This window comes from Dermochelys coriacea, chromosome 5 (assembly GCF_009764565.3).
Source record: "Dermochelys coriacea isolate rDerCor1 chromosome 5, rDerCor1.pri.v4, whole genome shotgun sequence".
Taxonomy (NCBI): Eukaryota; Metazoa; Chordata; order Testudines; family Dermochelyidae; genus Dermochelys; species Dermochelys coriacea.
In genome coordinates, this window is record NC_050072.1 from 101,650,342 (window position 1) to 101,664,435 (window position 14,094).

The following is a 14,094-nucleotide window of genomic DNA, read 5'->3' on the forward strand; positions in this document are numbered from 1 at the left end:
AGGAGCTGCAGATTTGGGCCTAAACTTAGTATGTTGTGTTTATTTTCTAATTAATTAACTTTTTCCTCTTCTGCACCTTCCATTTTTAGACAGATTGTTAACTAACCATTTTATTCTTTGAAGAATTTTACTTGCATGCCATAAAGGAATAGAGACATGCTTTCTAGGTTTAGTAGGGGCAATAAGCTTGAGTTATTTCTTTTAAAAGCCCACATTTCTATAAGACACCTATTTATTTCTATTCTCTCCAGCCTCCGTTTTATGACGCAGTGGAACCAGTGGATTTTGAAGGTTTCCTGATGACACAGCTGAACAACTTAGACTCAGAAACTGTGCAAGAACTTGGTGACTTTCCTGAAGATGATTTGGACATTGTCTTTACTCCAAAAGAATGCAGGACTTTGCAGCCTTCCTTGCCTGAAGAAGGGTAAGGAGAGCTTATCTGGAATAGTGTGTGATTACAAAGGTTTTGAAAAGGATGTGTGCAATTTGTTTCCAATGTTTCCAAAATGTTTCCAATGTTTCCAAAATGTTTCCAATTCAGCAAGGCACTTATTCACTTTCCTAACATTAAGCAAGGAACAGTCCCATTGATTTCAATAGTGGTGCCCACATATTGAAGTTAGGTAAGTAGCTTGCGGAACTGGGAGCCTATGAAAATGTTTCTGCAAAGGCATGGATGACTATTGTGATCTAATTGGTGGAAGAGGGTTTTGTTTCTGAGACTGTAATTTTCTCCAATAAATGCACATGATGGGACTGCAAGGCCTCTTCACCATCCAGCTCATGATCCACAAGTTATAGAGTTTTTAACCAAGGTATTTAATCAGACAGTATCCCTTTAAAACAGTGGTTTTGAAGCTTGGTTTATTTAATTAAACTCATAGTAGAAAATGCCTGATTCAGCTCCCCCACCCTCACCGTGCACACACTTCTTGCATAATTGCCTGAGCAGATGCAGCTGCCACTGCATGAGGCTAGAGCTCTCTGAGAGCCTAAATGTGAGAGCCACTTTCTGCCTAAACTTGTTCCCCTGAACTGTTCTCCTGTCCATGTGTTCCTCCCGTGCCTGCCTGCTGCCAATCTCTCCCCACTGCATAGAATTTTTGAGGCAATCACTCCAAGGGTCTGAACAACAGTCCACTAAAATCCAGGGGAATTTTTCCAGTGCCTTCAATAGACTTTGGATCAGGTACCAATTTGCCAAGCACTGCCATTGTGGCAGCAGAATTGCAGAAATATGTTTAAGCTATTTAGGGTAGCTCTGCTCTAAAAAAAAAAAAAAAAAGCCAGAAGACTTAGGGCCCCCTTCTGGAGCCCTTATGTGTATATTACTCCTGTTGATAGTAAGAGGGGTATTTACGTGCATATAAGGGTTGAAGAATCAAGCAGCTAGTGGCAAATTCTACACTCATCTACAGTCTGTATCATGCGAGTCCTACAGTTGTGGCGGGTAGGTGTCAGGAAGTGGGGTGCATGCAGTCAGCCTACAAGTCAGAGCAGGAGTCTGGACACAAATCCAAGGGTCAGAAACTGGATGCCTCAGCCATGGGTCCCAGAACCGTGTACCTGCAGACAGGGAAGGCATAAGTATATCTGGGTCCAAAGCTGGAACAAGGCAGGCTCTGTCTCAGTAGCAGGTCAGGGATCTGCCTTGTTGTACAGACTGCCCTCCATGCTTTGATAGTGCATCTGAACCAATCAGCGGTAATGGGGGTGCTGCCAATCAAATCTTCTGTGGGTGGCATTGCCTGTGGTGCCTAGTCTCCCAGGGATTACAGAGCATTAGTCATAGCTTTGTCTTGGCTGCCAGCTGGCAGTGCGGAAATGGTGGTCATCCTGCAGACATGGGTTCTGGTCCAGTCAATCTGTGCAGAATTTGATCCTGAGTCATTAAAAGAAATCATTTTATTTTGATGGCTGCCATTGGTGTAGCTACATTGGTAGCAAAGGTCCCATTCCTGCTGCAGCAGTAGGTATGCTGGAAGCTCAGGCCAGACTAAGTGTTATGGAGCCAGAGTGCTTGCCCAAAATGTACAGGACTTAGCAACTATGCAAGGACTCCAGGGAGATCTAATAATGCCACTTGCTAGAATTGTGAGGGAGCAGATTGTATCCTGGCTGGCCCATGTGTGACATAGGGCTTGGCTGTGTGGGGACAGTTATAATTGCTGATGTTTTAAAAAAAATACTAGAACAGTTCTAAGAAGGAGCTTAATCCATGCTGGCTTGTTAGGAATTGTTGGCAGCTACAGGACAAATAACGGCAGGGGTTACCTGGCAGCCATCCCCTGCAAAAGGCAGTGTGGGAAAGTGTGCAGCTGGTAGTCCCCTATACAGCCTGTAAGGGTGTTGAGGTCTGTGGGTTCTCCTTCAAAAAGAAAGCAACAATGAGTGTAGACTATGGGGGAAGGAAAGGGCCAGAGCTTAATTTCTCTTTCTTATAGGTAAAATTGGCCCTTTTTGTGTTTTGAATCTGGATCAAAACCAGCCCCAAAGTTCAGGGCATGTTTGGATTCAGAGTTCTAGGTGGGCCCATCTCTGCTTCTCTCCTTTCTGATATTTCAGAATTCAGAGAGAAACAAAAGAGATCCAGTTTTCTTCTGAAGGGCCGATAATGATCACAGTTAAAAAAAAAACGAAGCAGTACACATACTTCCATTCTATTTCTTTTAAGCCTAATAGAGGGTGTATAGGAAAGGGCACACCGTTAATTCTTAATGTAGCTTGCTTTTGTTGTTAAGGTGTATTAAGAAGCTAAATGTGAACTTTAGAAAAAACACAATTTCTTTGTTGGTGTCTAAACAATTTGATCACAACCAAATTGATTAGAGACAAAAGAAGAACAGACCAGAAAGAACTGCAGCTGGGCATCTGAACGGCTTGGCATTCGTTAATCTGTCTGTGTCTCTGAGCACCTTGTGGTCATATAGGGATGAACTTTAAACTGCTGGAATCAGGCACCTCATGTTCCGTGCTCCAGATTCAATCCTGGAGCTGGGAGATGCAGGCCAATCAGAATTCCTTTCCTCTCAACCGACGAATGGGTGCCAGAGACTCCAAGGGAGTGGGGAGGTATCTGGTGCCCTCAGCAAGTGTCTTCCTCCTTCGTTCCTGGGGCTGTCCCCCTTTGCTGCTGCCATCCAGTTCCTCCACCTGTTGGGAGTGGGTGGCATTTGTGGTCATATAGGGATGAAGCACCATGGACTAAGCATAGAACTGGGTTCTGTTTCTTGCTCAGCCATTGACTTGCTATGTGACCTTGGGCAACTCACTAAGCCCCCCTCTTTCACTTTCACTGTCAGTAACATGGGGATAATAATACTTACGTAGCTATCTACCACACAGGGGTTTTGTGAGGGTAAATTTGGTAATCTCTGGAAATAACTTTAACCATGTAAAGCACAATGGACCTGAATTGATACCCAATGAAACCATTAGGAGTATTTCCATTGACTTTAATGGGCTTTAAATCAGATTAAATATTGAATAAGTACTAAATATTGTTAGTGGTGCTCCCATACAGATGATGGGCATCCTAGAAATACCTAAGACAGCTAGAGAGAAAGACTAAATCTATGAGCAGTAAAGTGTTTTGAACTAGAAAAAAAGGATGCCTTGAAGAATTTTTTTAACAGTTTTAGCAGAGTCCAAAGCTAACTGTGTCATGGGTCAACTCTAATTATGATTTGGAATAGGTGTGTTAACTGTTCTTTTGCAAATTGGTATAATGTAGGGTTGTTTCACTATAAATACAAGTGTGTGACATACAGATGGAACCATACCAGTTGAATTTTGGTGCGCTAGCAGTCACATCTAGATAAATTTGAAGTCGGCAACGTTCCACTACAGACCTCCCCTTTTTCACAGAAAGCTAACAATGCAAAACCAGTTCATTGTGTTGTGCCTGAGTAAAAAGCACAAAAATTCAATTGTGGAAGAAATTCTATGTTTAGTTTATTCCAGAAATTTTACAGCGGGGGAAATCTAGTTGCTTTCTGGCCTTGTGCACTGCTCAGGAAGTTCAAAGGGGCCAGAACACAACTGAGAATCTGACCCCATGGGTCAAATTCTGTCTTCATTTAAACTTATGCAACTCCATTCAGAAAATGGAAAAAATCCTGGAGTTTCATAGGTGTCCCTAAGATCAGAATTGCCTGGTATGTATAAGTGCCCACAAATCATGAGAGAACTCTAAATGTTCTGCAGCAGTACCTTCAATAATAGTCAGACTTGGGCAAGCTAAGGATGGATTTTCAACCTGCTTTTGTTGGGTTAAGTCATATCCACTCTAATTATTTAACATAGATTTTGTATGATCTCCTAGTATTATACATTGAGATGGCAATTAAATCCAAGCATAAAGGGCCATATGCTGCTTTTGATCCAAGTGCACAACTGCTGTTCGTGTCGGTGGAAGTTCTATGGATATGGCTCAAGAGTAGTATTTGGCCTTGTTTGTTACTTCCTTAGAAATCACTCAGCCAAGCCATCTTTTAAAATGTAGACCATGTGCTCAAAATCACATTTGATTGATCCAAGTTAAACATTTTCTTATGCAGTTGCTCTACATTTATTAATCATGAACTTAAATATAAGTATTTTCTTCCTATTTTTCCCCTCATTGTGGATAATTTTTCTTTCCTTTTGGTTTTCACATGGAGAAAGAAATATCTAGTTTTGCAGCACATAATGAATTACATGAAAAAGAGTGCCTAAAAATGTGTCAGAGAATACTTCCAGTGCTTCTTCCATCATATAAATCCTGGGTTAGTCAATAAAATTTTGCACAGAGGGTGCTTTTTGTTTAAAAATCATTTTATATAAAATAATTCATATAATAAGATAAAGATTGTGGTGACTTATAATAATAAACTATTTTTTTCTGGGACAGATTAGAAGCCATTAGCACTCTGATGTTTGGAGCTCCTACTTAGATAGATGATTAAAAATATTACTCTGTTTCATTCTGTAGCAAAATAAAAAAAACTTTTTTTTTTTGTTTTAAATAGTAGGCCCCAGTGTTAGTGAAGAGTAGCAGTGTTCTCTCTTCACTGGAAGAAAGTATAGATTCATGCTGGGTAAAGTCCTTATAGACCCTATCTCCAGTACAGGGACAATAGTAACTAGCTTGAGACAAGTTCAGCTAATCAGCTTCCTCAACTATTGTGGATTTATGTGCACACAGCGGCTTTTAACATAACCCAGCCATGTTTGGATGTTCACATGTACCATGGTAGTATCTGTACCTTGAGAAAATCTTCACTGCTATCCCCCAGTGCCTGAGCAAGAGGTAGAGGGCCTGGAGAACACGCACACACAGTAGCATGTAAGGCAGTACACTCTGAGGTGTCCTGTAGAGAGAGCAGGGAGGACAGATCATCATCCAAACCAATTGAAGGGATCTTAGCTACACTACAAAAACAAAACCAAACAACAAAAAATGCTGTACCAGTTACAGGAAATTTACTTTTTGGTAATTTAGGGTGTGTTTTCACTGGAGCTGTAACGTGTAATTTTCAGCATAAGGAGACATACCTGCATTAGTGCAGATCGAGCTAATCTGCAAAAAATAGAGCTGCAGTGGCATGAATGACAGGAGGGGCTCACTGCTCTGACTATGATCCTGTCTGATACCTTGCGTTCATGCCTGGACACTTTCTTTTGTTTTGCAGTATTTTATGGTTGCCATAAAACGTTGCATTAGTCTTGTATTCATGAGCTACCTAGAGTGGTAAATAGTTAATTCTGTTAAAACCAGAACAGCAGCAAATATTCCAGCAAGATAACACATGCAGTACAGATAAATCTTCCACTTCTCAGACATGACAATGTTTTTAAAGTATTAACATGTATTTTTTATTATCTTTCACAGTGTTGAATTGGATCCACATGTCAGGGATTGTGTTCAGACATATATTCGGGAGTGGCTGATTGTGAATCGAAAGTAGGTTACATATTGGCAAATAAAACAGCAAATATCTTTCTGTATTTTAACATAATATGTGTTGTTATAACTAATCCCACAGAAGAGAATTTTGAATAGCTGAAGGTAATAGTGCATTTTCAGTGCGATTTTTAAATTGTTTTGTTTTGTTTGGGCAGATGCACTATAGTTAAAAATTCTTGCTGTTACTTCCCTCTGGATGTATTGTTCTTCTATCAAAAAACGAAGCATTTCATATTAAGTGATGAATGATTTCTGTGCAATATCAATAGTGTATTTTTATACTACTCATTTTTAATTGCTACACAATAAGCCATGTGACTCTATTTAAATAGATTCACATACTCCACTTTTGGGAGGAGATGTGAAACGGAGGTCCTGATCACTTGTGGTCATTAAAATTCCAATGGCACCATTCACAAAATCCTGACCAAATCCCAAACTGACTGACTAATAACATTCTCTCTACTTAAATTCTGTCTTCCTTCTAAATATGATAAGGTACTCTTCATTTCCTGTCCTAAACTGTATGTGGTGTTGCTGTGTGCTGTTAGACCATTTTTCTGTGTCATCCCCAGGATGTTCGTAATTCACTGGTGGATGAAGGGAATTCCTGTTCAGAGTTTACATGTTATTTAAGTTTGTGAAATGCTTTGGGATCTGTCAGGGTAAAGATCTCTAGATAAATGTCATTTTTATCATTATAAATAAGATGGGATAAGGAAGTAAAAATGTGTATTTCCATTGAGTTCAAAGGTATAAACACAAACTTAAGTGTTTATATAAGACAACTAATTACGGGCTCTGATTGCAACTCGTGTGGAGATATCTAAACTAGTTTTAATCTAGTTGGTTGGGTACTGGACAGGAGCAATCAAGCTGCAAGGGCATCGCTTTAATGTTTACTAGCTGCCCAAGTAATTACCAGGGTTCCAGCCACGCTTATACAGCCTGTGCTGAAGCTGGTGCTGTCACAGCTTCACTGCTCTGGCATGTGAGCTAGCTAGACTGTTCAGGTATGTCTACATGAGCTGCAATCAAATTCTGTGATTGCAGTGTAGACATACCCTTAGTTTAAAGGCTTTTGTAGACAACAGAGCTTTTTAGAGTCCTGTATTTTTAAAACGTTTTAAATGCTATTGAACCTGTGTCTCTGAAGATTTGGGGAGAGATGGAGAAAGAATTAAATCTGTCCTGCTGGTTTAATTTATAAAGCTCTGTCACCTTTGTCGGTTTCGACAGAGAACCAGGTTTCAAAGATTATTTCAGACTCTCTTATCAGATAACAGATTGAAATGTTTTTCTGGATCAAAGCCAGAAATATCATTTATGGGTAGACTTCCACTACTGCCAGAACTTGCCTGTGCACTGGAAACAGTTTCTTGTGGTGTGTGTCAAATAATCATCAGGATATACCAAGCGCAGTTTGTTCAAGAGTAGTATTAGTCAAGTAGGTTTGCTGGATTTACCTCCTTCAGCGATAAAGTGGTTAGTGATCTGTTTTGTATTTAAACTAACTTATTTGATATTGTCAAAATAAGTGGAAGCAAAATGTGGATTGAAATTGTGCTGTGTGTGTCATTTCTTTAACCTCAACTTAGAATTTTCAGATAAACTGATTTCCACTGGAGACTTGAAAGAGAAACACAACGGTAGCCTAAGCATGAATTCTGTGTCACTGTCTCTCTCCCATGAGAATTGACTGTAGTCATATGATTGTTAGCATACTGTCAGAGTCAGCTGCCTTGTTTCAGATAATACTTTGAGCAGTTGCAAAGCTATTTCCTCAGTTTATATTGGTCAGTGTAATTCAAGGTGCAGAGTCAGTGATGTACCTATTAAAAGCCCCCTTAGCAAGGGCTTGAGAGTTGCTAAATGCTTCAACTCCCATTAGCTATTTTGAGGAGTATTTTAAAAAAACGTGAAAGGGAAGCACAGGTAGGACCTGTGCTCTGCCTACTGTGGGTGTCCAGGCTGAAGTGCATTGTTTGTTAGCAACTCCCTTTTTGGCAATTGGTAAATTAATCAGATCATATGGTTAGGCTTGGCTGAATTCCATTTTTATTTTTTTGTAATTTCAATTTTTTTTATTTTCAAGCATTTTAAAATTATGTTTATGGGTTTGAATTTTCTCAGTTGCACAAAACTATAGGTGTTAAGCATCCCCCCCCCCGATTTTTTATTGATCTGAATTTTCACAGTTGCAGGAAATTAAGGGCAGGGTTAGAGTTAGGGCAGCACTGACAGTGTGCCTGAAGGGGACTCCCCACGCTGACAGCAAGCCCGCAGGGGGCTCCCAGCACAGTCGAGAGTAGGGTAACCACCTTTTCAAAATTTTAAATGGGACACTGCAGGAGCTCGGCGCCCTTCATGGCCCCATCCTCTACTTCTCCTCTTCCCTTTAGGCTTCCAGCGTGGCCATGAGGCAGGGCTCTAAACTCTCTGCATGTGCCCCACCCCGTGGCCATGCTGGGAGCCAAGCTGGGCAGTAGTAAGAGTGGTAAGAGCTACCCAGAGAGTCTAGGATGCTGTGGGGAGCCACAGACTCTCTACTTGCCTGTGGCAGGAGACTGGGGGGCCCAAATCCTGCCAAGCCTAAATATAAATTTTTAAAAAAGGGGACGATGGGATAGTGAAACTGGTTTGCTTGAGTGAGGAGCAGAAAATATTTTACATCTGTATAGAACCTGTCCACGCCCAAATGCCCCAGATTATACCAAAAAAACCCCCTAGCCAAGCCAACAAAAGAAAACATTAAAAATGTTCAGGTTGCAGAGTGAAACATTCAGGAGTGTGGAATGCCAGCTGAGGTTCTGAAGACAGCCTTAACTCTGGTCTATATGGCCCATCCCACACTATAGTACAAGGCCACATCTTTGGGTCCAGCCAGGCTGTGCATCCCTGCTCCTGGGAGCGGCTGAAGGCCAGTTCTGTTCTATATGGTTCTGCAGTTCATACACAGACAAACTACTCACTAAGGTTAATAGGAGTTTTAGGTGCAGAGGTGCTGGAGAAATTGGGCTCTAAACTCTCATGAGCATTGGAAGATTCATTTACACATTGTTACACGAGTCATGGGTTGCCAACTTCCTATTTGCAGAAAACCAAACATCCTTGCCCGCCCCTTGCCCCACCCCATCTCTGAGGCCACACCCCCGTTCACTCTATCCCCCTTCCCTCCGTCGCTTGTTCTCCCCCATCCTCACTCCCTCGCTCATTTTCACTGGGCTGTGGGAGGGATTTGGGTGTGAGACGGGGTGAGGGCTCCAGCTGCGGGCTCTGGGGTGGGGCGAGAGATGAGGGGATTGGGGTGCAGGAGTGGATTCCAGGCTGGGGCAGGGGTTTGAGTGCGAGAGGGGGTGAGGGCTCCAGCTGCGGGCTCTGGGGTGGGGCCAGAGATGAGGGGCTTGGGGTGCAGGAAGGGGCTCTAGGCTGGGGGTTGGGATGCAGGAGGGGTGCGGGCTCTGGGGTAGGGCTGGAGATGAGGAGTTTGGAGTGCAGGAGAGGATGCCAGGCTGGGGTAGGGAGTTGGGGCATGGGAGGGGGCTCCGGGCTGAGGCAGGAGGTTGGGGTGTGGAAGGGAGTACGGGCTCAGGGATGGGGCCAGTAATGAGGGATTCAGGGTGCAGGAGGGGGCTTCGGGCTGCGGCAGGGGGTTGGGGTGCAGGAGGGGGGTTCAGGCTGGGGCAGGCGGTTGGGGTGCGGGCTCTGGGGTGGGGCTGGGGTTTGCGGTGAAGGAGGGGGCTCTGGGCTGGGGCAGGGGGTTGGGGTGCAGGCTCTGGATGGCGCTTACCTCAGGTGGCTCCTAGAAACAGTGTCATCTCCCTCCGGCTCATAGGCGGAGGTGCAACCACATGGCTCTATGCACTGCCCGTGCCTGTAGGCACCACCCCCTCAGCTCCCATTGGCCACAATTCCTGGCCAATGGGAGCTGCTGAGCTGGCACTGGGGTGGGAGCAGCGTGCAGAACCCCCGTGGCCGTCCCTCCGCTTAGGACCCAGAGGGACATGCTGACAGCTTTCCGGGAGTTGCACGGAGCCGGGCAGGGAGTCTGCCTGCAGCGCCAACTGGACTTTTAACGACCCAGTCAGCAGTGCTGACTGGAGCTGCCAGGGTCCCTTTTTGACCGGGCATTCTGGTCAAAAACCGGACACCTGGCAACCCTAGAGTCACTAATGATAAGCTAGCGGTGCATTTCACTCTGAATATCTGCACTACACAGAGCATGGATGCTCTCTAACTGACTCCCTTTACACATTATTTTTGCTAAATGCCGCATTTAATCTATCAAGGGACTACCTTGTAAAATTTGTCTGTGTGCATAAATGTAGTAGGCAGTAAAGTAATTGAGACAGACAACAGCATATATAGAATATTACAAAATGCTCTGATGAATTATGTACATATAGATGTAAATGAAGTCATACAAATGCTGTTTCCTATACACACGCATACTCAGGCTTATGGTATGTTTTACTATCTTGGTCATCCAGGTAAAGGGAATTATGCATACGTGTTTTTAGTGAACAGTTGCATCAAAATATTTGAGAATTGGGAGCCAGGAAATATAGGTTCTGTTCTGTTCCTGATTTTGCTACTATCTTGCTATGACCTTGAATAGGTTATTTAAACTATGCGTTGGTCAATCTGTAAAAAGATAATAATAATACTCCATTTGGAAGGGCATTGTAAGGCTTACTTAATATTTATTCAGTGCTTTGAAATCCTCAGATGTACAAAAGTATTTTGCATGTGTATATATTTCTGCTGAATACATATAATATGTATATATACATGGGTACATGGTTGCCTCAATACTGAGCTGAGAATGAGTTGAGATGTATGCCACTCAAAGGCTGCTCTAATTTATGCCTGGCCAACCACAGTTCCTTGGGGCCAATAAATAGAGCAGGGGTTCTCAAATTTCATTGCACTGTGATCCCCTTCTGACAACAAAAATTACTACATGGCACCAGGAGGAGGGACCAAAACCCGAGCTCACCTGAGCCCTGCTGCCCCAGGTGGGGGGACCAAAGCCAAAGTCCATGGGCTTCAGACCCAGGTGGGAAGACCTGTAACTTGAGCCCCACTGCTCAGGACTGAAGCCCTTGGGCTTTGGCCACAGGTCGTGGGGCTCAGACTTTGGCTTTCGCCCCAGGCGGTGGGGCTTGGGCTTGGGCTCGGGCTCCAGCCCCAGACCCCAGTAAGTCTAATGCCAGCTCTGGCAACCCCGTTAAAATGGGTTGTGACCCACTTTGGGGTCGTGACCCACTTTTGGGTCCCAACCCACAGATTGAGAACTACTGAAATGGAGGACTGAGGAGCCCTCTTCACACCCACTTTTCCTCTCAACTGGAAGCTGCAGGGAATAGTGATGTACAGCTGAAAGGAATGGAAGAAGGTCAGAAGATCTAGGGAGCAGATAGAGGCGTGGCAGAAAAACACCCTTCAGAGATGTGGATTAATAAGGAAGCTAATGTCATTTGTCAACTTTCACCTAAAACAAATTGGAAAGTTCCTGCGGAGAGAGACAAGAGGGTGGAGTGGGGGTTGAAGAAGAGAAAGAGATGTAGAAGAGGCAGCAGAAATTGTCAGATCAGGATGCAATCAGGGAGAAAAAATGTAGTTGCTTAGATCTGATCTGCACTACAGACGTATCTGAGTATAACTGCATCACTTAGGGGTGTAAAAATCCACACCCCTGACATAACATAGTTATACTGACCTAACCCCTGGTGTAGACAGCACTACATTGTCCGGCGGATACTCCCATTGACATAGCTACCACCTCTCAGTAACTAAGCCGATGGGAGAACTCTCTCCTGTTGGCTTAGAGGGTCTTCATTGAAACGCTACAAAACTCCAAAAAAGGGTTAGACATTTATAGGGGTAGTATCCCAAGTTCCATTAGGCAGAATAATTGTTTTATAATGTACGACCCTCATTCTTCAGGACATAAGACAACCGCTTATTTCTGACGCTTCCCACTGCAAGTTTTTCTATAATTGTCCACTGAAGGTTTCTTGCACGTTATTGAATACTGGCCACCATCCGTGACTGGATAAGCTGGTAGATCCATAACTGCTGTCATTAATTGGGAGTGTGATGATGGCTTGGGGGTGCTGTTCAGCCCAGAGGCTGCTGTAGCAGTTGGGAAGGCTCGCTTTTATTCCTTAAAACTGGAGTGTCTTCTTCTGGGCCAGTAGTTTGGGCTGTTCACTGAAAACAGGGCTTGTCGCTTTGTTAGTGTTAACTGCTGTCATGTGGTGGTATTAGAAAAACTTTTCAAAGTGAGTATTTTCCATGAAAATTTTTGGAGAAGCCGGAGGAAAAAAAGTAATTTCTGATATGTTCAGTAGTTGACAAGAAAGTTAAGCACTTGAATAATTAAAACTGTTTGCTGAGGTTTTGGTGGTTTCTTGCTTTACCTCCAGGAACAATAAAACCTCTTTTTGAATGTTAGAGACTTTAAAATAAAACAGCTTAGAGTTCCTGTCTTTCATCCTGGGTGATTAAGGCAATTCCAGAACAAGGTCACGCTCAAGGAGAGCAGGGATGTCAAGGAATGGTGCCTTCTCTTGTATGACTTCATTTTACATTCTCAGTGAACGGGTAAACAATTAAAATTCAAACACATTGGTGCATATAATTCAGTTACTCCCCAAATGTAAGGCCAAAAAAAGTGTCTTCCTGATCCATAATTACTTATTATCACTTATGCAAGGCATCAAGGCACTAAGGTGCTTAGCTGTTGCTTTGGAAAGGTTATGGAAAGGAAGCTGAGCAAATCAGAATATTGTAATGGAGAGAAGGAGACTGGCTATAAAAGTTAGTATGGAACATATCAAAATGTATGCATTCCTGATATGGCACTAAAAATGTCACTTGGATACCTGATGAATATCATGCTGAATGTAGAAGACTTTACTGCTAAAATTATTCAACAGAGCTCTGAACTCAGTGCATTTCTGTTTAAATCACTAAGCCTGTTTCATGATATCTACTTCCTTATTCCTGATTTCTCTCTTGAACAATGTTATAAATGAAACCATGACATTGCTGCAGTATTTGGCTCAATTGCCAGCACCAGCAGGGAATAAATAGCACCACAGCAGCCTTCCCCAAATATAGTAGCGTTGTGCTGTGGAACTTGTTGCCCGCAGAGTTAGGGTTCAAACTTCCTGTGGTTTTACCCTTCCAATCTGCAGCACTTCATCATTTTATGCTCCCTTTTGCCCTCCATCCTACCTCTTTATATGCACTTCACCCAGAGATCCTCTTGCTTGTCAAGATTGTGATATTTAAGCTGGGAAGTGAATCTGGGAGAGCAGTAGTCCGTACTGTTCCTTTCTGACCGTTAGTTTGCAGTGTGCCAGCAATGCCATTGTTAGACATTTCTGCTTGTTTTCCTCAGCAAAAGGCAACTGAGTGAACAAGTTGAGGGTAGATAAGACTGTGCGTGTCTTTTACCATATCAAACACAGAATGAATTGGGTGTGCTACATTAAATAAAATATAAGGGAGCTCCATTTAAAACAAACACACACAAACAAACAAACAAACAAAGCAGCATGTGTGTTAGGACCAACACATTTATCTATGCATAGTATTGAGAGATCATCTTTGTAGGATAATGAGTGGTCCTAGAGGGAGAGGGTCAGGACTCACTAGGTACCCAGTTTGGTGTGCATGCTGGGGCCAGGCTGCTCCTCAGTGCAGGTCTTTCAGGAAGTAGTATTGGCCTCTCAGTATCCTCAATAAAGATCTCATTCTTACCGCTCTGAAGATTACTAAATATCCCTTCAGAATTAAAAGGGAATTGTAATGTATAATAAGTATTTGAATAAATTGTACTTTTTAAATCAAACAGACCAATCAAACAATATAGTAGAGTTGTGCTATGGCACTTGTGAACTGTTGTGAACTGAAGAGGTCTCTTGGATTTTGGTCATAGACTTCTTTATGAGTATGCGGTCATTTTCAATCCATGATTAAACTAAGCACAGTTCCAGCTTCTGTATTATTTACTGCAAGACAACACGCTGTCCTAGATCTGGGATGCATGCTGGTTCTCACACCTGTGAGATGGCTTTTAAAAATAAAATAACAAGAGGTGCCATCATTTCAGCAATGCTATTGTAAGTCCT

At 42.9% G+C, this 14,094-nt stretch overlaps 1 protein-coding gene and 1 long non-coding RNA gene across 3 annotated transcripts in view; one reads left to right on the forward strand and one right to left on the reverse strand.

The window, feature by feature from the left end:
* Positions 1–14,094, forward strand: part of DOCK8 (dedicator of cytokinesis 8) — a 134,401-nt gene that overhangs the window by 25,450 nt on the left and 94,857 nt on the right. For both annotated transcript variants that reach the window (XM_043515041.1, XM_043515042.1), the window contains 2 exons: positions 252–427; positions 5,876–5,947. In XM_043515041.1, the coding sequence (XP_043370976.1) occupies positions 252–427; positions 5,876–5,947 (248 nt within the window). The remainder of the gene's footprint in view (positions 1–251; positions 428–5,875; positions 5,948–14,094) is intronic.
* On the reverse strand, positions 7,915–10,064 carry LOC122460340. Its single transcript, XR_006281593.1, has 3 exons — positions 9,918–10,064; positions 9,035–9,037; positions 7,915–8,339 (listed from the first exon to the last, which is right to left on the reverse strand). It is a non-coding gene; the product is annotated as an uncharacterized LOC122460340 (long non-coding RNA).